This window comes from Grampus griseus (assembly GCF_964374135.1).
Source record: "Grampus griseus genome assembly, chromosome: 16".
NCBI lineage: Eukaryota > Metazoa > Chordata > Mammalia > Artiodactyla > Delphinidae > Grampus > Grampus griseus.
This window is the reverse complement of record NC_139010.1, coordinates 53,606,731-53,633,047: the sequence shown is the minus strand read 5'-3', so window position 1 is coordinate 53,633,047 and position 26,317 is coordinate 53,606,731. Positions and strand designations below refer to the sequence as shown.

Sequence of the window (26,317 nt, the reverse complement as noted above, 5' to 3'; positions counted from 1 at the left end):
TTACCGCTAAAATGATTCTGATGCTAATCAAGGGTAATAAGTAAGAAACAGTCCTGATAGTATCAAGGAAAGGGACATGTGTCCATACTGCAGAAATGTGCACATAACAAGGAACAGATGCTGTATGACAGGGAAGGGTACTAGGTACTGGTAATTTTCTATTTTTAACCAGCATTATACATGTACATGTTATATACTCTTCTTAGGAGTATTTTTAATTTTCACAATAAAAATTTAAAACTAAGGGCCTCCCTGGTGGCGCAGTGGTTGAGAGTCCGCCTGCTGATGCAGGGGACATGGGTTCGTGCCCCGGTCCGGGAAGATCCCACATGCCGCGGAGCGGCTGGGCCCGTGAGCCATGGCTGCTGAGCCTGCGCGTCCAGAGCCTGTGCTCCGCAACGGGAGAGGCCACAACAGTGAGAGGCCCGCGTACCGCAAAAAAAAAACAAAAAAAAACAAAACTAAAACAAAAGCGTCTATGCTGTCAGCCTCCAAAGCCCTTGAAAATTCTCTCACATTCCATTTAAAACACTCTCAAAAGTCTTCTATGTTTTCCACCTCCTTTAATTAATACAAGATTTCTCAAGTGCAAGCATTCAGAACTTTTAAAATCTATTTTTGTCAATTATGTTGTTTTTCTGAGTTTTAGAAATTACCACTAGATTAGAAAGCTTTTTTTCAATGAACCTCGACACAGAAGAAAGGGAACTGAATCAGAAGTTTCCAGTCTCAGTGATGGTCCATTTTGTGACAAAGAGCACAGCTTTGGAGTCATTCTTTCTGAGCTTGGTTTGAATCCCGGCTCCACTATTTACAGGCTGTGTGACTTTGGTTATGTACCTTCTCTGCGACTCAGCTTTTTCATTTTTTAAGCGGAGGTAATAATACCTCATATCATAAGAGTGTTAGAAAAAGTAAATGCGGTAACTCAGGATGGTAGTTGGACTACTCTCAATAAAGGGCAGCTGGGAGGAGTGGTGGGGGGGGGGGACAGGAAGGAGAAAGGCTTTTGTGTGGTCTTTGCCCAAGAAACAACATTTAGAAAACTGACCATACAAATGAACTGCTGTGACTGTCCGCCTATGCAGAATTAATAAAATGCTGCTAAAGAAGATTATTCCAGAGAACAGCTCCATAGTTCTTTTTACTGAATGGTGGTTAAATGAAGAGATTTCTTGGGTCTTGGACCAGTCTAGAATCTCTCTCAAGTTATGTGTCTCAATATAGTTGCTGGCACAATGTGTCCTGAAGTCCTCATGCTAACTTCTCCTAAGTGGACGTCCCTCCCCCGGAAACCAGCACGAAGTGCAACTGGCTGCAGGGCATGAGCTTGGAGGAGGCTGGGTCATAGGACAGTGGGAGTGAAATGATGAGAGTCAAGTCCTGAATTACTGCAGCCACTAGGGTTACACAGGAAGAGGCACCATGTTTTTATTGCTGCCCTGGGCAGTTCTTTTAACCAGCAGGTGAATCTGAGAGTTCCCGCTTCCTGCCCAAAGAACAGAGCTCTAACCCTCACATACCCAAGGTGTTAAGAGTCAGTGAACTTCATAGATACAGAGAACAAATTGGTGGTTGCCAGAGGTGGGGTTGAGGGGATGGGAGAAATGGGTGAACTGCGGGGTTTTTTGTTTTTTGTTTTTTTGGGGTTTTTGGTTATAAAAAAAAAAGATTAAAAAAAAAGGAATTCCAAAATTTTTAAAAAAACTCAATGAGCATCACCACCTTAGGTTTTACTATGGGGTAGGAATGCACTGTATCTGGGTAACTGATGAGGGGTAGAACTGATTGGGAGAGAGTGAAAACAGGCCAATGAGAGGTTTGAGAAAACATGCATCAATGTTACTTTTTTTCTAGGATGACTTTGTAGTGAGTACTGGAAGGATGTTTTTCTTACCACTGTATCCCCAGTGCCTGGCATAATATAAGTCCTCAACAGCTACTTTTACATGAATGAATGAATGGGGCAGGCTGGAGTTGATAAGAAGAAGGCCATCCATCCAGACAAAGAAAAGAGCAGAGAATGCTTCTCTTAGGCCCTTGTACCAAGACACCGAGTTAGGGAGAAATTGCAAAGCCCTGTGAATTACCACTGCCCCACCTCCACAATGCTCACAAAGTGCCCTCTCTCCTCTGAGCCCTCACTGTGTAATAAGCCCTAAACAATAGGACGGCTCTTCTTCTTTTTTTTTTTTAATTTGGCTGAGCCATGAGGATTCTAGTTCCCCGACCAGGATTCGAACCCAGGCCCCAGCAGTGAAAGCGCCGAGTCCTAAACCACTGGACCACCAGGGAATTCCCTAGGAGGGCTCTTCAAAGTGTGCCTGCCACTAAGCTCCATTCTCTAGGTCCTGACTCAGAGTCTACCTAAGAAACATTCTTTAAAACACCGGGGAAACTGCTGAGCTGAGCACCTAGCTGCCTTGAGACTAGCTGAGAAGGGTCAAGCATTCTCAGTGGCAGGCAGGCTTTCCTACCCAATGGAACTGATGACCATTCCCTCCACTTTGGTGTTTTCATGGTTTACCTGAGAAAACCTCTAATTATGGAGTATGGAACCTACTGGAAAGTCTTCTTTCTAAGGCAGACCAGACTGGCTCAGACAGCACGTTTGTTTCAGTGCCACTGGGGTCTGCTGCTAAGAAAGCATCGCCCACGGCCATCTGGGGTGCTCCCAGGCTCCCTGCAGTGCAGATTCTCAGCTTGAGTTGGTGTCTCACTGAATTTGCGGTACTTCAAGTACAGTTATTTTAATTTCATACAAAATGTTTAAAGGGGATAAATACACTACAGCATTCGGAGTCCTGATCCAGGACCAGTGGAAGTTAGGCAGTGAGGTTTAGTTTATTCCTACGTGATGGTGTTTACTGCATAGCACACTCTGTTCTAGGCACTTTGCATAGATTAACTGACCTAATCTCACGACAACCTTAGGATCTAGGTACTCCTAAGTATTTTATTATCCCCACCCCCATTTTTACAGATGATTATTTTCACTTCCATATTACACATAAGAAATTGGAGGCACCATGAAGCTTAGTGACCTGCCTGATGTCCCACAGCTATTAACGGGTAAAGCCGTGCTTTGAACCCAGGCAGTCTGGTGGCAGCGATCCCCCTCAGCCAGTATATTGCACTGCCCTCTTTACATGCATGTCATTGTAAAGGCTGAAATGAGGACATCCTGCCTGACTAACTGGAGACACACAGGCACCCTGAGCTTGGGGACTGCTGTATATATCTTTTGCACCTCCGCAGTGGTGAGCAGTCAGTAGGTGCTCCCCAGCAGGTAGACATGGATGACATTTTCCCCAAATGTCTTTATACATGCATGCAAAGAATCCTGCCTCCACTGGGCCTTAGCCACGAGGACACTCATGTGACGCCCGAGGGAACCTTTACGAAAACCTCATGGATGTTAACAGAAACCAGTACAAAATGTTTAGAGATTTTGTGATCATTGGTCATAAATGATTTTTTAATTCAGTTTTTCCCTGATTTCAGAAGTAATACATGGTCATCAGGAAAAGTCAAACCTTTCTGAAATATATAAGCTATTCAAACACTTAAGTTAATCATATATAATATTACAGTCATTCAGAATAATCAAGAGAGGGTCCCAGGATTTGTAAGGACTTAAATATAAGGAATTCTCTTTTTTGCGGGGGGGTTGGTTTGAGGGGGAGAGAAGTCTATATAGTAAGTTTTAAGTTGTCTATTAATGTCTCTTTAGAAGGTAAGTCTACTGAGTTAGATGTATAAGAAGGTGAGATAAGTTCATTGCTTCTTTAGGAATGAACTGAATTTATATCAATGCTCAGGCAAGTCCCTTGGAGAAGCTTTAATGTTAGGCCAGGGTGGGAACCAGTTGGGTCTAAAAGTATATGTCTAATCCCAACTATTTGCATTTGGAGACTACAGCGAGGGTAGGGCTCCTCTCTTCAGGATCTTCTCTTCCTTCCCCAGCCATATTTGCTCCTCAAATGATGTCCTGTGGAAGGATCCAACCAGCTCCATAAAGCTTTCTGATCCTGCTATATTTTTTTTTCCCTTTTTCCTTTCTTTTTTGGCCACTGCATGGATTGCGGGGTCTTAGTTCCCCAACCAGAGATTGAACCCAGGCCCTCAGCAGTGAGGGTCCAGAGTCCTAACTACGGGGCCACCAGGGAATTCCCCGGTCCTGCTATAATTGACATGGTGGTGAGGGCACTAGATGTCTCATTAAAGACTTCGGGAAACTTCTAACTTTTACCGCTACTAACTGGGGAGCAGCTTAAACTTAGGGTGTACCTCCGTGTTCTCATTCGCCAATGGGGATAGTGCCTGCCTTGTATCTTTCATAAGGTCATCAAGAGTCTGTAATGAGGTCAAGAATATGAAAAAGCTTTGTAAACTCTTTCTGTAGGTTAGAGGGTGAGGTGATAATTCTTTGCTACTTGAATGTTTGCCTTTAATTAAGAAGAATTGGTCTGAGGTGGAGGAAAGTGCACTTTGAAACCTAACACCTCTAAAATCTTAAAAAGAAAATTAATGGCTCAAACAAATGTCAGATTTATTTATAAGTGGTAAATAATGGAAAATGAATTTGATGTGCCGAGCCGTCAGAGGGACATTTGGGCTTCAAATCTTCCCTACCCATCTCTTCTTGAAAGGAAAAAAGGAAAGGAGAAAAGAAAAAAGGAAAGAAGGAAGGAAAGAAGGAAGAAGCAGAGAACTACACCTGGAGGAACAGCATAATTAGAAAGGAGATCATGACCTGGGGACAAGGCACTCAGTGAGAAAATATATGTTCATGTAATTCCTCTTGCTGGACTGAGCTCTTCCGGGTTGGAGCTGGATTTTATTCATTTTTGTGTGGCACATCCTAGAGACTATTTAGGATGAACCATATGGCAATGCCATTTTTGCAGATCCAAAAGAGTCTCATATTGGCAATGCCACACGAATCAACCTAAGTGTTTGATAAAGATGCAAGAGATCTAAGGGTCATATTCAATCGACTTTAACCTGTTCCCTCCTAAAACCTCCTTCCTACCTCCAGCACCCACCGGTCAGACAGGTGGGACTTCCCTTTCATTGTCTGACTCTTTCATTGTCACGCCTCTCTCTTTGAAGCCTGCCTTTTGTGTTCCCTTGAGCTTGAAAATTCCTAGGTATTAAGCACATGCTGTACCAGTGCCGCCTTCTTATATTCTTCATACCTCTAAAGAAGGGGCCTCATAATGACCCAAATTTATATTTCCATTTTATTTGATGGGCATGATAGGCTCTAGTCAAACAAAATGAATGTTCTTCACTAGGGTGTTGTATAAATTTTTTTCTTCCCCACTTTCCTCCCTTCCTCACCCCTCCCCTCTTTCCCCCTCATTCCTTCCTTTCTCTCTCTTTCTGCCTCCCTCCTTCCCTTCTTTCCATTCTTCCCTCCAGGTGAGGTAGGCCCTTAGGCTGGAGAGAAGATATACTTGGTTGAACTAAGGGGCACGGCAAGGCTATGTCCAGGTTCCCAGAGAGAACACCAGGGTCTTACATCCTTCCTTCAGCCCCTCGTGATGCTGAGCCATTAGACACAGGCCATGTTGAATGGATTTATGTGAATCAAGTAGATTTCAAGTTGAAGTCATGAACTTCCATTTATCTTTCCATTTCTTCATTTCTTTTATTTATTTTTGCTGAAAGATTAGGCTTGGTGGTGTTTGGCTCCGTAATCAAATGGCATAGCATTCGTACCATACACAGCCAGGTTTGCAGCACATTGTAACACTGATGTGAAAAGCAGTGTTGCAAACTGTTTATTTTATAAACATTATTTTCCTCATCATTTTATAATGACTATATACAGAAGCCTTGAAAGGTGCAGTGATTTCGTAAAATACATCTGGCCATCAGTTCCCTGTTGCTACAAATCCAAACAGTAGTAGAGACAAGGACTAGTAGAGGCAGCATGAGGACCACGTAGACACCCTAGAATAAAGGTTCAAAGGGCAGAGCTGGAAATGAGGTACTGAGAGGCAACAGGTTAAAATCGACAGAATGACTATGATGCTTAGATGACTTGCATCTTTATCTAACACTAAAGAGACACATATTAGGCACTTGAGAAACAGTCCCTGAATGGATGAGTAGCCATAGCAGTTCAGCTATTGAGTTGATGTTATCATAATTCCATAACTACTCAGTTCACTTGTCACATATCCCCTCCAGGCTTCTGTTTCCTCATTTCTAGAACGGGGGTTGTGTGACTCTGGCAGAATCGTTGAGAGGATTAAATGAAAATTCACATAAAGCACACTGGCCAACATAGTAGTAGGCACTTAACAAATGTTAGTGCCATTTCTTCCCATGCGCTTCTAGTTTCCTTAAAAGTACATCTGTCTGTGAGTGTGTGTGTGTGTGTGTGTGTGTGTGTGTGTGTGTAGGGGGTGGGGAGGGTAAGGGAAAAGAGTTACTTGGTTCCTGTTACTCAGGATTTCCCAGCCTCAGGACTGTGCCATTTTAGGCTGGATAATTCTTTGTTGTGAGGCTGTCCTGTGCACTGCAGGACGTTTAGCAGCATTGCTGCCCTCTACCCACTAAATCCCAGTTGCATCCTCTACTTGTGACAATCAAACATGTCTCTAGATATTGGTGAATGTTCCCTGGGAGGTAAAATTGTCCCGTTAAGAACAGCGGATGTAGCTCTAATCATCCATTGAATAAATATTTTTCTTATTAAAATGTTGTTCAGGTGCTGTGTAGACGTGGCCTGTGGTTCTAGTATATGTTTAAATGTATATGAAGTCAGGGCTTGTACAGAAAAAGAGAAACAGAGAATATCAAATTAAGCTATATAGTCAATTCATGAAGTGAGTAATGATGTAGATAATTACAAACGTTATTTCAGTCACACAATTTCCCTGGAGTAGATTGTTTTCCTAATTATTGCTGGTTTGGGCTAGTATTAATAGTAACTGGTTTCTTGGACACACACTGGCTAATGGCAGGGAGAGAAGGCAAATGTGCATGTAGAGAAATCATTTGGCTTTCTTAAATTTTCATGGATACCCACAAAGTGGGTGCTTTAACCACAGGTTATCAAGTTGCATTGCCCACTGGCAAGTTTAAAAAGTAATAGCAACATTCATACTTACAGGTGAATTAAAGACTTTAGTCCCCGGAAAGTATGTCTTGAAATGGACTTGATGTTGTTGTTTTCTATGAATCTGCAATAGGTTATAATATTTTGGGTCAGACAACTGTAGGAACCTCAGAGCCCTTGTACTGAAACATTATGTTAAAAAAAAAAAAGGTTATTTTACTTACAAATACTCTAGATGTGGGAGACCAATAAAAGCATCATCACTGATCACATCAAATGAGTTCGATGTGAATAACCTGCCCAGAAAAAGTTCACAATGAAACGGTTAAACTGACAGATTGTCAATCTTTGCTGCTTTTATCTCTCAGAGAAACGAGTGGGAGTTGTGCATGGAAAAATGTCTGGATGTCTGCCTTCTACAGTGTTATTTATTCAGGTAATTTTTGCAGCTTTTTTTTTTAACCGTCAATTATCTCATCAAATGCTCATTGAGGGGTGCCTTGTGCCCCACTCCTCACAGGGACGGATGTCACATGCCCTGGGTAACATTTTGAGATACAATAGGGCAAGTATGGCAGTCGACAGCCAAATCAACATGTTGCAGGTTTCCATGCAAAGACACTAGCAGAATCTCCCCCTCTTGTTCTAGAAACTTCTGGAACATTCTGACCAGGCCAAATACTGGTGTCATGGTTTCAAGCCTGGGAAACCTAGAAAACTAGCTCCATGTCCAGTTATGCTGTGATATCTCATAGTAGATAAGCCACTGACACTGGCTTAATAAAAATCAACTAACCTCCTACTTTGAAAATAGAACAGGCTGAAGATGGGAAACCATGAGGCTTAGGAAGAGTCTCAGACCCATTTTATTACTACATAGTTGAAAAGGAATACTTTTCTTGGACAAATTTATTTGCAATTTCAAAATCCACAGGGATTTGGTTTCAAAATAACTGATGAAAAGGAACATCAACCAGCCGTCCCCACATCCTGTTGAATTTCCCGAAGAATTTTTTTTTCTGAATGGGAGGCTTAACAGAGGTGATTATAGGTCAAATAATACAAAGTTATTTTTTTAGAATGAGTATTAATTTATGGAATTCATTAGATAAAGTGTTGATAAAGACTGAAAATAAATTTTTCATGTACTGATGACAAATTTATAATGAGTTCAAGTGACATTTAGTCTACATGTTAAGGTTTTCATATAGGAGAACCTCATATTTCACTTGTACTTAGAGTCTAAAATGTGACCGTGGTCATGGGACAGACCAGAAGTTTGACATAGTTTGACACCTCATGTCTCATACGTACTGTTTAATTGTACTATGTAAAGTCCAATATTCTCAGTTAGTAAACTATTTGACTTTTATTTTTGAGGTGTAGGGGTTAAAAATAACTGCCACTAACCAACTTAGTGACTTACCCTCTCTGAGCCTGTTAACTAAGGGGATTAAAACTAGGAGATGTCACTTTCTAAACAGTTGTGAATAACTTATTTGACATCTGGGATTCCTTCAGAATATTGAGAGGAGGGGGTAGCAGTGGGTTAGAGATGAACTGAGCATGAGGTGGTAATTTCTGAAATTGGAGGCTGGGTCCATGGGAGTGAATTTTACTATTATCCCTACTTTTATATATGCTTGAAAATTTCTGTAAAAATGGGCGAAAACACAAACAAAACCAGATGATCTCTTGCATTTCTTCCTAAGCTATCATTCCTGGAATGATGTTGGATTCTCTTCTATCCCTTCTCCTTCCAACATCATACATAGCTTTATACTCAAGTGATTCACTAGACTCTGAAGAGTCAGCACTATCGAATAGTCATACGTATTAGATGCCCATAGTTATTCAAACAAATTCAAAGTTTTATGATTTCAGTCACAACTTTGGCAATTGTCTCTTCTTACTTCATGGTTCTGGGAAACAAGAGGATTACTCAGCCTTACTCCAAGGTAAGCTACCATCCAAAGTCTTCCTTGGGTTCCAGATATTCATTTCATTCTGTATAAGCAGCATCAAGGATGGAGAGAGTGAAATAAGGCAGAAATAGATACAAAGAAATACCTCCCATGCTCACTGGTTTGCAAACTGTCCCGTGGTTGGACCAGTGACTTCAAAATCACACTCCAAGTCACTGGAAGAAATGGCTTCTAACACTGGTTCTTCTTATGTTGAATCATATGCATAACAGGGTAGGATATAGATATTAGTGGGCAGAATTAGCCCGCACATGTCAGGGAACTAAAACAGGGTTTCCACTAGAATTTTTATCTGCTTGTTCATTGCTTATCCCTAGCACCTGTAATAGTGCCTGTCCCATAGTGGACACTGAATAAACATTTGTTAAATAAAGAGGGATTTACTTTACATTAAATTCTGGTCATTACTACATTACTAGATTGAATGTTCCTTACAGCACGGGCTTATCTTTATTGACTTTTGTGTCCTCAGCCCTGAGCATATTTCCTGGCTGAATTGTGTTTGCTGAACTAGCTCGTAAGGATCAAAACCTCTGGCTAAAACTACAACAACACGCAAGAATATGGGTGAGTCTCACAAACGTAAGTCCAGGGAAAGAAGCCAGAATGCAATAAAATACATCCTACATGATTGCACTTATATAAAGAACAAAACCCAGCAAAACTAATCTATGCTGGCAGAAGTCAAGACAGGGTTTACCCTCGAAGGTGAGTGGTAATGGGAAGGGGGCACAAAGGGAGTCTTTAGGGTAATGATAATGTTTGGTTTCTTGACCTGGGTGCTGGTTACAAGGGTGTTAACTTTATAAAAAATCATGGCAGGGGTGGGAGTGATGAATAGGCAGAGCATAGAGGATTTTTAGGGCAGTGCAAATACTCTGTATGCTACCATAATGATGGATACATGTCACTGTACATTTGCCATAGGATGTACAGCACCAAGACTGAACCCTAATGTAGACTATGGACTCTGGGTGATCAAGTAAGTTCATCAGTTGTAACAAACATACCACCTTGGTGGAGGAGGCTGGTGATGGGGGAGGCTATGCATGTGTCACGGTAGTGGGTCTATGGGAAATCTCTGTGCCTTCTCTTCAATTTTGCTGTGAACCTAAAACTGCTCTAAAAAAATTAAGTCTTAATTTAAACTATCAAGATGTACACTTAGGATATGCACACTTTTCTTTAAGTAAATTATATTTCAATAAAAAGTTTTCTTATAAAAGCTAAAACAAATCCCTCTGGCTAAGATAATAATGAATATCTAAATTCTAATATCTAGATTCTAATTCTAATATCTAGATATTCTAATATCTAGATTCTAAATTCAATTGTAATTTTCTTTGGACAAGGATTCCATGGACAAAGATTTGTAAATTTATACATACATTCTAAATATAGTTGAGCAGGCTATCCATTTTATTATCCTATATATACTTAAAAAAACTTAAAAACGTCCTGTGCTATAAAGGGGGTAAAATGCCACTCTTTAATTTGTATGGGTTCCTTTATAAATGTTTGATTTCAGTATCATGATTTGTTATTGAGCCAGATGTGTTAAAGGATCCCAAAGTCCCTGTTAAGGGAAACTGTGTCACTCCACCCCATCTTCACACAGAACAGATCTGGGGCAGACCAGGGTGGCCAGCTTTTATACCTCATGACCTCTGTCCCTTTTCAGAAATTATGAGACCAAGAAGGACTCCGTTCTTCATCCAGAGTAACTGATCCTGAGATCAGTCAGCATCCCATGGCCCAACTAGTCTGGTGCAAAAAGGTGAGTTGGGCTAAAGATGAATCCCTTCTTGGGGATTTGGAATCACAAACAGATGGAACCAGCTAGCAGAGGAGCTGAAGGAGAAAAGAGGCCTTAGGGTTGAGTTACCTCCATGGCAGGCAGACTGTGCAAGGCACACTCAGAAGAGAGTGGAATGCAGAGGAGACCCCACAAAGGGCAGTGTGTGTGAAGGCTGGAGCAGGGAGATGCCCAGATCTGTGTTAGATCCTACACCTGTGCTTCTCAATCTTAGTTTCACTTGGAATCACCTGGGGAGCTTTAAGAATACTGGTACCGGGTTCTAGCCCTCAGGGATTCTGGTTAAATTCTATACCTGGGGTGTGGCCTGGGCATGAGATATTTAAAAGCTCCCCAGGTGTCTCTTACACACAGCCAGGGCTGCATATGGTAAACTTTCTTGTCAGCCACAATAGCCTTCCTTTACCTGTGGTGACCGAGGGGGCCTGTGCTCCTTGCAGCAAATGTGGCTGGAATAGTTGCTCTGGTACACAGAGGTGCTGTGGATTGTCCCGTCTCCATAACTACAGGCAGCAGGAGTCCACAATAATATGACTCAGATTTGACAACTGCCCTCACAAAAGTAGCACATGGAGGGGTGGGTGGGGATAAGTGTACTGTCTGAATGAACTGGTTACCCTGAGCTGCAAATCAGAGATCTCTATGCATACACTTGCCAAGCAGCCATCCAGTAGGTTGGTGCAGAGATAATGTAGAGTTTGCCCTCTGCCCCTGATCCTGTGGGAACATTTGAGGTCTGTGCCACTTCCTCTATTCTTAGGGAGGGAAAAAGGCAGGCACTGTTCCCTAGAATTTTGGTGGAGGTGGACACAGGGATGCACCTTGTCCTTTCTGTACCCTCCCCCCAAGGGCTGTGCACTTAGGTCTCTTAGCCATCAGTCTCATGAGTGCAGTACGAAAACAACGGAGTGTAGGAGGTGTGGGGAGGAGTTTTTTCCTCTGCAACCAAGGGAGTGTGTACTTCCTTATCAAGAAAGACATTTAAGACCATACATATCAACTGTCAATACCATGCAGGCAATAGCTCATTCTTTAAATGATGATTGTTGCCTCCATGATAGCCTGTATTTCATAGACTCCTGCTGCATTCTTATTTGGTCTTTGAACCAACTCTGTGAAAGTGGTAGAGTAGGTGTTAATAGCTGTTTGGCAGGAGGAAACTGAGGCCTAGAGGAATGTTAAAAGCTTTGACCAAGGTCATGAGGCCCAAGACTCCTGGTCTACTGCCCTTTCCACATACTGGGTGGTCTCTCAGTATAGGACCCGGATCACATAGTGATACAACATCCCCATTCTGGTAGACAACCATAATAACACTACTCAGCTTATGCAGTTTTAAGAAATCTAATTAAGTCATAATTCCCTTTTTAAAGGAATTAATTACTCAAAATAAGCAGTCTTAAAGTCACATTAAGATCATGTCAACTTGTATTTTTTTCAAGTCAAGAATTTTAAAAATCTGAATGCGGTTCGGTGTATTCTGCTTAAGGACGCTATATGCTCAGTGTAGAAATTCTGGAAAATAAAGAAAAGCTTCAAGAAGAAAATAAAGATCACTGTAATCATACTACCTAAAGGTGTGAATATGTGTATATATAATAAATATATGATATATACATGTATATATTTATAAAATTGGAATAATAATTTTATTGTTCTATGTCCTCCTTTTCATGTACTTATTTTTTCAAGAATAATTTCTCAGGACAATACATTTTCAATATATAATTTTTTTTTCAATATATAATTTTAACAGACGAGTAAGTTTTGTATTATGGAGATACCGGGATTTAACTTTTTTATTGTTGATTCCAATTTTCACTATTATAAACACTACCATAACCACCCACTCATGCAAGTATTTTTCCATATTCCTAATTCTTTCCTTAGAATAGACTTAGGATAGATTTTTAAAAGTAACATTATTGGATTGTATATGGTTTGTATGTCTCTAGTTTATTACTAACTTGTATCAAATTACATGTTCAATTCTGAATATGAAAACGCCTGTTTTTACCACATCCTTACCAACATTTAGTATTATCATTTTTGTTTCTTTTTCTATGAAATCATGTCCTTTGACCATTTTTGTTGCTTTCTAAGCGCCTTTTATTTACTAAGGATATTACCTATTCTTTTCCTTTCTTATTTGATGCTGAGTTTTTCCCTACTGATTATGATTTGCCTTTTGAATCATGATTTTTAACATATAGACATTTTACATTTTAACAAAATATATCAACTTCTATTATATATTCTTTCTTTGCTGTAATTCTTAAAATGTTTTTCCTACCTTGATATTAATGAAATATTACCTAAACCTCCCTCCTTAAGCTTTTTTTTTTTTTTGACTCTAATTTATTTGGGACTTACTTTTATCTATGATGTGAGCTGAGACATTGCCTTGATTCCTGCCTAGATATTTACCCAAATTTGCCAAAGCCTGTTGTTGAATAATTAATGCCCTCCCCCGCCCTGCCACTTGCGAGTACATATTAACTTCCTTCAAATGTCTGCTATTTTATTGGGTTTTTCCAAAAATGAAATCTTGGATTTACTTATTCCCACTGCTTCCTAATTTATTTTTTTTTTCTGTTTATTATTTATTTTCTCTTGAGGTTCTTAGAATATGTATTGTTTCATGCTCAATTCCTATGTTTTTATTCTTTCTGATTTAAAATGAAAGTATCAATATTTAGAAATATGACTTTACCTCTACGTAAAGCATCCAGTAAGTTTTAAATGTAATCTCTTAAAATTGCATATTTGATTTCAACAAATATTTAGAATAATATTCTTAAAATTTCCTGTTGATGATAGTTTTTTATTTTAAAGCTTTCATAAATTTAAAGTTAATATTGCACTGGGACCAGAGGACGAGATCTGTAAAATGTCTGCTAACCCTGAGCTCCAGTTCTTCCTTCTGACTACCTATTTTCAACTGTCTGTAGGAGTGGGTCGCACCTCTCCATAAGCAATAAATTAACACCAAGGCTGAAAGGTTATTAGGGGGTTCCTAGTTGAAAAGCTAGGACCAGCAGCACTTAATTCAAAAGGGGCAGAGAAGTGTGTGATAGGGTTGGCATGGAGCTCAAGTGCTGGGATCAGCAACAGAGAAGTGAAGGAAGAAGCAGAGGATCACAGAATGAGGATCTAGCTACATTAGATGGAGGTCAAGGCTAAGGCTGCCCAACGTCCAGCTGGGGGTCCACAAGAGTAAAATACTGGGCAGGAGGGACATGTGTCGATGCCAAGGCTGCTGGGCTGCTGAAGTGGTTTCTTGCCCTGGCTTCTCACCTCTTCTAGGGACCAGGGAAAGAGCATGCTGCAGAGGGAATCACAAAGCCTGGGTCTTCATTCCCACTTGGCCGTAAATCCTCTGTGTGGCCTTGAGCACATCACTTCTCCTCTCTATGTTGTCAAATGAGGGGTCTAAACTAGCTTGAAAGATGTATGCGTCAGGCTTGTAGCGCTGCAGGCTTCATTCATGGAAGAGTAGGCATGGCCTCTACATGAGGAGTGGGGCATAGTGGGGAGGCAGGTCTGCAGATGGCTGAAAGGGAGGAGTAACCCTGCTGGGAAAATCTCCCCTTGTCTCAAGCCAGACTGCTCATCTGGTCACATCAGGGCCCCCTGGCTCTAATGACACTTCTTCAGACTCTCTCTAGTCACCCGTGACATCTTAACTGCCATCAGAATTGTCATTGTTCCACAAGTGGTCTGCATTTTATCTTCCAGCCCAAAGCAGATCCTTGCAGCTATGGAGTGGGGGATGATTTAGGGGGCTCTCCCATAAAACACCCCCTCAGTAAGGGCTACTCTGGATGAAGAAGAGTGAGCAGCCAGCATTGGGCTGTCCCTTAGAGATGGCACTGATTAGACATAGAATAGAGAATCTGGTTTCTAAGTTTGTGGCTGCCGCTTATTATGTCCATGATACATCAAGGAGGTAAATCTATTTCATCCTCTGTTAAAATAGGAATGATAATAACAAAAATATTTCCTGGAAGATTCTAAGAATTCCATGAGATAATGTATAAGAGCATGTCTCCAATGCTTCTGCCAAGGAATCGCTCAGCAAGGAGCATAGACATAAAATATCAGAGCTGGAAGAGCTTTTAGCTCTAGTGAAGGACCTTAGTTATATAGAGTGGGAAACTGAGGTCCAGTGAGATTGTCACCTACCTAAGAGAGCTGTTATGAGCGTTGTCCAGGGAATTAGGCAGCCGTGGGCAGTGTTGCGTAAACATACTTCCAAGTACATATGTGTGCCTGTGTGTGTATATGTGCATATATATGTAAATGAGAGAGCAAGATGCATGGGTTACAGCCGTTGGAAGATTCGAGGGCATAGCTGGAGGGGCTGGCCAACTTGTTTAGAGCTGCCTCTGCTTAAATGATTCAGACCTGCTAGCTGTTACTAATATTCTCCTTTATCCAAAAGAATAGGACTGGTTGAATGAAAGTTAATAATAGGCTGATGATTAACTTCAGTTAAATGCACACGTTCTAAGTGCATGTGCCACATGAATAATTTACATCTGAATATTTTAAAATATACTCTTAAGATAGGAAAGCATTAAAATGGGACACATCACGTATGAGCGCATTATGTCACAGTTCTTTTTGACTTTCATCCTTGGAAAATATTTTCAATGTAATTCAGCTGATCCTTAAGTAGACCACCACCTCTTCGATCTGGATTGATGGAGAGTAACCTTACTTTTGCTCTCATAAGTCTGAGGGGGGGGCATCCTAGAGAGATATGCCATTCAATCCCTCAGGTGAGGAAACTGAGGCCTGCGGAATTAAGTGACTTATTCAAGGCCACATCTTTTGTCAGCAGCAGCGCCAGGTTTAGAATGTAGATTTTAGATTTGCAGGGATTCCCTGGGGAATATTCTTGGCATGCACACTAGCAAAGGCTTGAGCATGGACCCACCCCTTTGGTTTTATAGTTCATTACCTCTCCTCCCAGGATAGTCAAAACTTTTCCTTTATAGACATTGGCATAACTAGTCAACAGCCCACCATCCCGACGTTGTTTGTAAATTCAGTCTATATTTCCCTGCTTCTAAAAAGCAAAGGAGGAGGGACTTAAATTTTATTTAAAGCCTATTCTATGCCAAGCCTTGTCTTTATCAGATTGCCATCTATTAACTCATTTTAATCCTCCAGTGAACACTGTAGTGTAGTCTCCATTTAAGATACAAAGAAACCCGAGGTGAGAGAGGTAATTTGAAGCTTGTAACTGGCAGAGCTGGGATTCTGTGCTCCGGTATGATCTCCCCCCGGACTGGTAATGGTCACGGGCAAGGCCATGCTTCCTCCTTTTAGTCCTATCAGATCTGCCCAGTATCTGCTACAAATCTAGGCAAGCCTTGCCCAGTAGTTCCCCGAGTGTAGTCCCTGGAACACAAGGCCTTTACGGGGTTGAGAGGTTTTACGTGAACAACAACAGAAAAAAACAGACAAATAAATTTGGGGAAAGTGGGTAAATGAAGTTACTCGGGGTTCCTAATTACACGAATCTTTCTATCCTTAAGTAAATTGAGACTCTTCAAAAGGGATTTAAATATGCAGCTTCCCAATCTTATTGATAATGGGACGCTTTTATCATTGAGTTTTACATACAGTGTGTATACCCAGGGAAATGTTGGATTAGGCATTTGGGAAATAGCTGTGAGGGAATCCTCTCAAAACAAAAACAGTGAGAGTGTAAATTTAAGCTCAAGGGCTTTTTCCTATTGAAGGGGCTGCAAGTGATAATCTACTTCCTCTGAAAGATGGAGCTCCACTGGGAGGTCCCCAAAGAAGCAGAGTGTGCCACGCTGCTTGACCTGGTAGAGAGCCTGGCAGTGAGTCACTCCTTATATGGAGATAGATGGTTTAATGGATCCTTTAAGATAGGATTCTTTCTACCCACCCAAGCTCTGTTAGCAAGCCTCTCTAGAACAAGCTGAGGTATAAATAATTAAGCTAATAAATAAAGCAAGGGACTTCCCTGGTGGCGCAGTGGTTAAGAATCTGCCTGCCATTGCAGGGGACATGGGTTCGAGCTCTGGTCCAGGAAGATCCCACATGCCGCGGACCAGCTAAGCCCATGTGCCACAACTACTAAGCCTGCTCTCTAGAGCCCGAGAGCCACAACTACTGAGCCGGTGTGCCACAACTACTGAAGCCCGCGTGCCTAGAGCCCGTGCTCCGCAACAAGAGAAGCCACCACAATGAGAAGCCCCACACCGCAACGAAGAGTAGCCCCCGCTTGCCACAACTAGAGAAAGCCCGTGCACAACAATGAAGACCCAACACAGCCATAAATAAATAAATAAATGAATAAATAATAAAAATAATAATAAATAAAATAGGGCTTCCCTGGTGGCGCAGTGGTTGAGAGTCCGCCTGCCGATGCAGGGGACATGGGTTCGTGCACCAGTCCGGGAAGATCCCACATGCCGCGGAGCGGCTGGGCCTGTGAGCCATGGCCGCTGAGCCTGCGCATCCAGAGCCTGTGCTCCGCAACGGGAGAGGCCACAACAGTGAGAGGCCCGCGTATCGCAAAAAATAAATAAATAAATAAAAAGAAGCTCTTTAAAAATAAATAAATAAATAAAGCGAACACCGAAGGCATAGATTCCCAATATCCTGTTGTAGGTTAAGAAAAGGAAAACAACATAAAATAATTCCAGAGACTTTTCTAAGCCAAGATGCATTGCAAGTAGCCAAGCAGGGATAGAATGAGTGGTTTCCCAAATTTATTTGAGCACAGAACTCTTTTTTTTTTTCAGGACAACTGTTCTATAGGACACGAGTTTAGAAAACATTGGTCTAAGATATAACTTTAAAGTATATAAGTCCCTTTCCATTTGCTCTTTTCTTCACTCTCTCTCTCTTTCAAAGGAAGGAGACCAGAGTTTACACATACAAAGAGAGTTGAACCCTAGGGAAACTCGATGTTCTTGCAGCGGGCCACTCTTTCAAATGGCTTGTCAACAATTTTCTCCAGGAATGAGGACACATCCCCTGCATATCCGCACTAATGACAAAGGTTGACCCTTTGAGAGGGGATTCGATTTGGGGAACAAAGCTATGCAAAGTTAAGCCCAGTTATTCATGTTCAAGAGGAAGCAGAGAGAAGTAGTTAAAAGTGAGGATGTGGGTTTACACTCCAGCTCTGCGACTTATGAGGGGTGTGACATCGCGGAGGTTACCTAACCCTTCTAGGATTTAGTGCTTCATCTGCAAAATGGACATAATCACACTTCCTCACAGGGTTATTGTGATGATGAAATAAAAAATGAGACATATACAGTGCTTGGCATCAGGCAATACAAAAATGACAATGTCCCCTAACAAAACTTTGCCTGGTTTTATTGTATGACTTGTAAACTGGCAGTGAAGACAATTCTCAAAGATCTAGAAACGTTTAGCTATAGAAGCAAAGTTAGGAAGAATCTCTGATCTCCTGTAAGGAATTCTCTGCAAGTCAGGAGTTACTTGTGCATATAAATTCTAGTCTGTTTATTTTTTAAAGGTCGTTGTTTTTTAATCACAATTTACACAGGCAAGCACCTGTCATCCTGCCATGTAAATGGGCTCAACAATTCCTTTCCAGTCCTTGCCCCATGGGAGGGATATTGAAACATTGTTCTACCATCAGCCACCATGGGAGGTCCTGGTAAAGTCCCAGTGGACCTGCTTGGGAAATTATTATTCCCAAACTACATTATTATTCTAATAATAACTTTATAATAGTCAATTCCATAGAATGAGGCTCTTTCATTTAACAATCTAATTTACTGGTTTGTTAGAATTGATACAATAAATTTTGTCCTTTTCTTTAACAAGGCCATTTTCTATATTATGTATTCTATCCTACAAACAGTACTCTGTTTGTAGAATAGAATAGAATACAATAGAATTTTTAAGCAGAAAGAGACCTTAGTTAATTGAACATGAAGGTCTCAAAATGCCAATTACATATGTTTTGTTTGGTCTCCTGTTTCAGAAATCTGCCTCCAGATTTCTGCCTTCCCCTGAAAATTTAAAAAGTAAGACCGCATATTCATGTGCGGTCAGCAATAATCAGTTGAAACTGAAGATGTCATTTTTAGGTAAGACATGTCTTGTCTGGTTTACCCCAGTCACTACCACTCCCTACTGTCTTATACCCAACTGTTTCCTTCATTTACCTTATCACCCCAGCCCCCACTGGGCATTTGAGTGTGAGAACCATAATTTAATCTATCTCTGATATTTTCTACATATAAAATCTGAGGCCCAGGGATACTTGGTCACACAGCCCGTTACTGTCTGAACTGGATTTCAAACCCAAGTCTCCTGACTTCTACTTCAGGCTTCTTTCCATCTTACCACAAAACTACTCATCTGAAGACTGGCCAGTGTTAATTATTTTTAACAAAACTTGACATGTTTACAAAATACGGTTCCAGTTGTTTTTTCATGAGGAAGAAGTGAAAGGGTTCTGCTTCTCTTTTCCCCTCCCATTCTCGGAAAGGTAAATAGTTCATGTTCCTTGTGAGAAGTATTTGAAGAAAGATTTCTTAGCAGGTTCTGATGGAGACCTATGCGTAGAACAATAAAATTTTACAGCTAGCACTGTAGGAAAACCCAAACTATACAATCAGATGCTAATCTGATGTTAAGGTCATTCAAATTAAAGTGATTTTCAGAACTATAATGAAAGCTAATGTTTATTGAGTTACAGGCGCTGTGCCAAGTGCTTTACGTGTACTGTTTCATTGAATCCTGACTGTAATCCTGTGTAACAGGTACTATGGTTATTGCCCACTTTGTAGATGCAGATAATGAGGCTTGGTTAAACTTGCCCCGAATCACAGAACTAGGAAGCAGCAGAGTGAGGATTTGAACCCACGTCTATTTGACCACAAAACCTGTGTTCTTTACTACTTGCCACATTGCCAGCTCACCAGGGTTAGCCATTTTGACATCACAGCTGTCATTGTAATGCCCTGGGATCATTTTGTAGCCTATATCAGCCGTAGGCTCAAAAATGGGCAAGAGTCACCATCCTCACCAATCAACTGAATATCATTTTGAACAAAATGAGAGAGCTTATCATGACTGCCTTATGATACAGTCTTTGTGTTCATAAATTTGCTCTTCATCTTAGTAATGCTCAACCAACATTTTTCTTTGGATGTCCTGTCAGACTGGATGAAGGGGGACTTTGAACCTTCACAGGAGAGAGGCTAGTCAAACCTGGGAGAGAACCTGGGTGGCAAATATGATTTTGTACTTGTCAAAGACCTAGAGGAAATCAGAGTGAAACAAAAGGGATTCAGCAGGTGGGTCTAAAGAAAGATTTTGGATGCTTTGCCTTTTAAGTTCCAGTACACTGGAAATATCTGTTGAAGAAGTTTGACATCATAATGTCGTGAACAAATATCTCTTCATGGTTTTTTTTTGGTTCAGCCCACTTTCCAGACGTCCACACTATTAATTCACATGAAATCTGATTGTGTATACAAAACATACAAAAGAGCAGGTACATGACCGAGACTATCTACTGATAGGAAAACAGGAATCTCTAGTATAAAATCTATAAAAATATGAACTGAATTCAACAAACATATAGTAAGCAAGATCTAAGCTTATAACATCCAGGCTCTTTTCTAGGACCTTGGCTATTGAGAATCCTCGAGAAACAAGGGCAGACACAAGCACAGTTAGCTCTAAAAATGACAGAAAGAACATAGACATCAGTAAAATCTACAGAGCTTGAGAAAATAGAGGAACTTCAGGCTGGTATGGATGGATCTTACAGTGTGTGGGTGTTTGTGTGTGTGTATGTGTGTGTGCGATCAATACTGCGAGAGATGACCCTAGACAAATAGCCAAATTCTATTAATACCAACTCGGGTGTTCAGATGTTTCTCTGTTTCTAGGGAACCATTAAAGGCTTCCAAGCATGAGGGTGACATGATGAGATCTGCGCTTCAAGAAGGTAACACTGATGGAGGTGGGGAGAATAGGGACCGGAATCAGGGGGACCAGTGCAGAATCTCCCCAGCAGCCTGTGGAACAGTGATTGCAGCCTCAGTTAGGGCCATGGTCCTGGGGTGAAGAGGAGATGGCAGATTCTCATGCTGTTTCCTGTTGAAAGTGGACATGAGGGAGAGGTAACTCCTAAGTTTCTTGCTTGAATAATTGAGAGAATGAAATACACCTTCAGAGAAAACCTTTGTTGTACAGGGCTGTGTGCACAGTCACAACAATTAATTAATTAAGAAGTTAAAAATCAGAGCTATGGGTCATTGGGCAGATTGTAGACAAAACAGCCTAGGTGATTGAAATTTTTACTTTTTCGTCCCTTGTGGGCCATCAACTGGGCACAAACCAAAACATGCTCATCCATAACCAGCCAGTAATTCCTCTAGAAGCCCTCTTAGCTGGTGGGTTTGGCTTGAGTTGTCACTGAAGATTGCTAAATGTTTCTTACATTTGTCATATAAGGAGGAATAGAAAAAGAGGCTAATCGCTGTACAGGTGAGAGAGGCTGTGGATAGTTTTCCCTGGACAAATCCTATTTTGAAGAACTGAATGATAAAATCTTAGTAAGGATGGACTTATGATTTATCATGTTCATGCTGTTTGCTTTTCTGTTTTTTAGTTTTTGATTTCTTATGGGCTATATATTTATGTATTGATTGTGGATTAATAAAAGAAATGATGATATTTTTTTCCACAGAGGGATCAATTCTGTTGCTTCAGACAAGATCAGATCTCACTGGAATAAATATAATTTTTTCTGGTTACACCAAATTCTTATATAAAGATTTTTTTTGTGTGCATGATACTAACCTAACCCTGTAATTTACTCCCTGCAAATCGAACTCTCTTTAGAGTTGGATAGCTTTAGTTTATTAAAAATTTCATCAACAAATGGCAATGTGGCCACATTTTATGCTCTTAAATTTGAATTTTACTTCTGTAATGAGCCTACATCATTGGGGATTTTAGTCTGTGGTTGAGAAGAACAGGACTGTCCTGTGTGAAAACACATTTCTGTAAATTGCCTTCGCTACAAGTACCACTCGCTCCTATCACTAAAAACAGACTAGAATGAATAATCATTCCCACTGGTTATGTTTCACAGCAGGCCTATGGAAACATGAATGAAATTACATTTGCTTGGGAAAGGTTTTGTTGCTGTTGTTTAAAACCATAGGTGTTTTTTAAAAAAATAGGTTTGTATAACTGATGAATTTTTATTGGATAATTTTATTCTTCCTCTCTACAGAGTGTGGGCTTTTGTTTTTCTTGTTCTCCAACACACATTGCCAGCCAAGGCCTACCAGGATCTTTTCCCTAAAAACATTATATGTAACTTAAGGAGGCACTACGTCTGTTTCCCTCAGTACCCCAGGCTAACATTTCAAAAAGTACTTCTCATCATGCCTTCTGCAGAAGGTCTGAAAAAGCATTTGGGGCCATAATGAAATTATCAGATTGTTAGGGTGGGCGACATGAATGGGTCATTTCTTTTCTCTTTTTCACAACTTAGCAAGAAACCAACTGCCTTTGTACATCAATCAAGCAGAATCGATTCTGAAGTTTCTCTCTTCACAGGATATGACAGGTCAGTTTGGTAATCTGCGGTCACGAATACCATTAGAATTCACTGCAAACCCCGAGCAATGGTTGGTGTGATCCAGGTCTGGGCTGATGGCAAAAGTCATGCAAAGGCAAATAAGACCCCTGGGTCTTCATGTTCCAGTGTGGGGTTTTCAGGGCAGTGGATGGCCCTGTCCTACAGAAAAACTCTTTCTGTCTGTGAGCCATGCATTCCCACCACTGTTATGATTATGGCACTATTCATACTTGGAGCTTTTTCATTTATTTTCTCCTCAGTGAAAATGCGCTTATTAGACCCTTTCCCAACGACAGGAGGAAACAGAGAACATTGGACAGGAAGAATGGGGAGTAAAATCTTTAGGAAACAGGATCCTGGAGATCAGAGACAAACTTTGACCCTGGACAATTTTGCATAAGATCAGCACTGGCACAGATCTGCCATGTTGAGGTTAGCCAGTGTGAGTTAAGTAAGGACATCCAGGGCAAGAATTACTCGCCCTTTTGTTATTTCTGAAAACTGAACTGCTTTTAGAAATAAGGGCTGGAATGTTCCATAGGAACTCAGAGCATGGAACGCAGGGGCATGGCACACACGCTCCGTGTGGGCTATTTAAAAACCAGTTCCTTGGCTTTCCTCTGTGATTCTAAATACGTGTAATCACATTACTCTGCAGCAGCCGGTAACTATTTCTATAACATTGTCCAGCATCTGTGTTTGCTGAGGCCGGATCCACCCAGCAGAAACACAGAGTGGAGAAGTGCTAACTGATGAGGTTGATTGATCCGGGCTTTCTGTGTCACAGCTAATGCCCATCCAGTGTTGGAATTTGAGTAGTATGTGTCAACTGACACTTCTCAAATTTTAAGGACTGATCTATTTAACTCTCCTGGGGAGAGAGAGGTGCCTTAGCTCAACAAAAGGATGCTTTTAAAATGAGCCATTTATGTATTTAACAAATAATAACATAGGCACAACTGATCACTTTCTCACATACAAGCAATTCTTATCCTACGGAAGGATCTCAGCACTGAAGACTTTGCCCCTTTATGTGCTAAAGACTCTGTCTTTTTTGAATTTGTTTGATGTACTAACACTTACCCTAATCACACTATTAGCCATCAATCAAACAGATAAATCACTTAGGAATATTCTACTCAATTGTTAATCATTCAAAGACATTAGCTAGTAGAAGGACAGTAGCCAACATTATTACATAATATCAAAACACCTGATCAGGTTTATGAAATGAAATAGTCAAACCAGTTTGGGGATTTCATATAGACGAAACAATAGATTAAGTGATTTTTTTTTAGCTTTTTTAGCTTTATGTGAAAAGTTAAAACCCTACCATTTATAAAATATGTAACCATTTGTCACATCCTATACCAAGCATTTTATCTACTTAAATCTTATTTATCTCTGATAACTCTTCAAGGTGTCATCACCTCCATTTTACAGATGAGGAGACTGAGGCTCAGAGAGAATTAGTCACTTGCACACAATTTCACGTCTAGTTTCTAGGGAGTGGTAGGGTGAGATTTACACACAGGTCTCTCGCATTTCAAATCCATGCTGTTTGCCTCTGTATATAAAACCTCAAACGGCCAAAATGGCCAATTAAGGCAAGAAAACAAAAACAAGCAAAAAAACTTGGGTCCAGGATCATGCAGTTAAGATAACTACAGCTCAGTTGATGGACATTTGGCTGATTCCCCCCCTGAAACCGGTAACTACAACCCAGTCTGTGGCCTGACACCTGAGAACGGGGCGGGGGGGACCTCTTGCCCCCGTATGTGGTCCTGATCTAAGAACTAACACTCCAATGGCCAAACGTTACACGTCAGAACAAATTATCCATGTTACGTTATGACTGTGGAGAGATCTGATTTCTTAGTCAAATATTATTTTTTGACTATTTTCAGACATAGACTGAATATATGGTTCCCTCATGGCTAACTTAAAACACACAGCAAAGGCTAATCCTTTGCACTATCCTATATTAATATTTTCTTTCCCTCCTTATAAGGGGATGAGTTATAAATTAGATGAGATTAGAAAGCAGTCACTTGAGAATGAACATTTTAAGGAATTACCTAGAAAGAACTGAGATTTTTCTTCCCCACACGGTAAATCATACAGAGTAGCAGCCTGCCCCAGGTCCCCGAGGACAACATCTTGAGCGCATATGTTATGCTGGGTTCTGTATTGACTAATTCAGAAACTCCAGGGTAAAATTACCAAAGTTCCCAAGTCAAAAATGAAAGTAAAAGGGTGGAATGAAATGAAGATCATTGTTGCAACATTCCAACAACTTCATAAATAGCCATGAAAGTAGCTAGCATTACAGGTTAGCAAATTTACAATTGCAAGCATCAATCCGCACCGTTGGTGTCAAGTCGCAAACAAACCCATCTACCTCACTTTACTGATATTCCTTTCCTCTCCAGAAATATAATCACATTTGACAAAATTAATATTGAGATCGTTTTACTAGAGGGTTTATCCAAATATATGCTGTATTAAAAATAGTCATGATATAAATATTTCTCACAAGAGCTGCAGCGATGGTGTGAATAAAAAACTCCCTTCTGAGATTTCAGTAAAACCAGATCTCACAAAGGATCTGAAAGAAAACAAAACAAAACAATAAACAGACACACACAAAGAGACACACACACAGAACAAACCTTATGTTAATCCAGTTTAGCAAAACAGTCACTATTTGACACTATTTTATGAAGTACGATACTGTTCCTTCCCAGATGAAGTAGGAGAGATGAATCTGCTACAGGTTTCTCATAATAATGTTCAGGGGTGGAAGATATCTAAGCATGTTCTGTAGCAGCTAATAAAAATCAAAATTTCTAAATGCAGCAAAATGTTAGCCCTGTCAAATGGCCAAGCGTGCAAGAGGAATCTCTCCCCATGCCCTTCTACCAATACATGCAAAGCCCCAAATACATCGGCTGGAATTTTTAAATTGTAAATTAGATACCAAAATGCTTACGGGCCTTACAATGAGATAACGTCAGGAGGAACGGTGCGTGGAATGGATCTGGCATTCTCACATAAAGCATTATCTTTGGTACAAGTACACACGGCAGGGCATTTTGGCTTCGCTGGTTTCTTCCCCTCAGTCAGCAAAAGCGCAGATAAGAGACATAGGCAATAAGCAATTCTTTTCAGGGGGATGCAGGCATTTCCCATCCTTTGGCTTCTCTCTGATTCCATGCAGTCGAAAAAATATCCCCAAACATGAACAGGGCTTCTGGAATTCAGATGGTGATTGTCTTGCTTTAAGACCAGGTCACATAAGAGTCCACCCTTTTCCTCTGCCTCTGTCTCTCTGCTTTTCAAAACAGGGACCTGCAGCTGATTCGTGAGCTGCTCCTCGCTCCAGCGATGCACTGCTCGGGGAAGAGACCTGTGAGGTGCTGCGAGATGGGAGGGATCCAACTGCTCGAGGAGAGAGCGGACTTGCATCACCACGAAAACACTGAGCACAGACCAGCCTTCGAAGGCAAAGCGAAGTGATGTAACAGAAAATAAACAGCTTTCTGCTTGCACCGGGAGCCCTTTAATTGTTACCAAAAATAGGATGGCATAATGTCTTATTAGTGGGTGGGTGGGCCGGTGGGTGGGAGCAGTCATCTTGCATCGGATCTCAGCAATCTCAGAAACCTTTGGGAATTTGCTTTTCATGTGGCAAACAACCTAGTAAGGAAAGCTAGCTTTGGAGCCAGCCCTGGCTGGAAATAGGAAGTGAAATGAAACTCTCTCCCTTCGCAGCTTTTGGCTAAAACCTTGGTATTTCTTGCTGA

At 40.9% G+C, this 26,317-nt stretch overlaps 1 protein-coding gene across 1 annotated transcript in view; it reads right to left on the bottom strand.

The window, feature by feature from the left end:
* The window catches only part of LGI1 (leucine rich glioma inactivated 1), a 32,956-nt gene extending 7,000 nt beyond the window's left edge, over window positions 1-25,956 (bottom strand). The window contains exons 1-4 of the mRNA XM_082674322.1: window positions 25,513-25,956; window positions 25,048-25,119; window positions 7,300-7,371; window positions 7,128-7,199 (exon numbers count right to left, since the gene is read on the bottom strand). Of these exons, the coding sequence (XP_082530448.1) occupies window positions 7,128-7,199; window positions 7,300-7,371; window positions 25,048-25,119; window positions 25,513-25,727 (431 nt within the window). The 5' untranslated portion in view covers window positions 25,728-25,956. The remainder of the gene's footprint in view (window positions 1-7,127; window positions 7,200-7,299; window positions 7,372-25,047; window positions 25,120-25,512) is intronic.
* Between the last annotated feature and the right edge of the window lie 361 nt (window positions 25,957-26,317).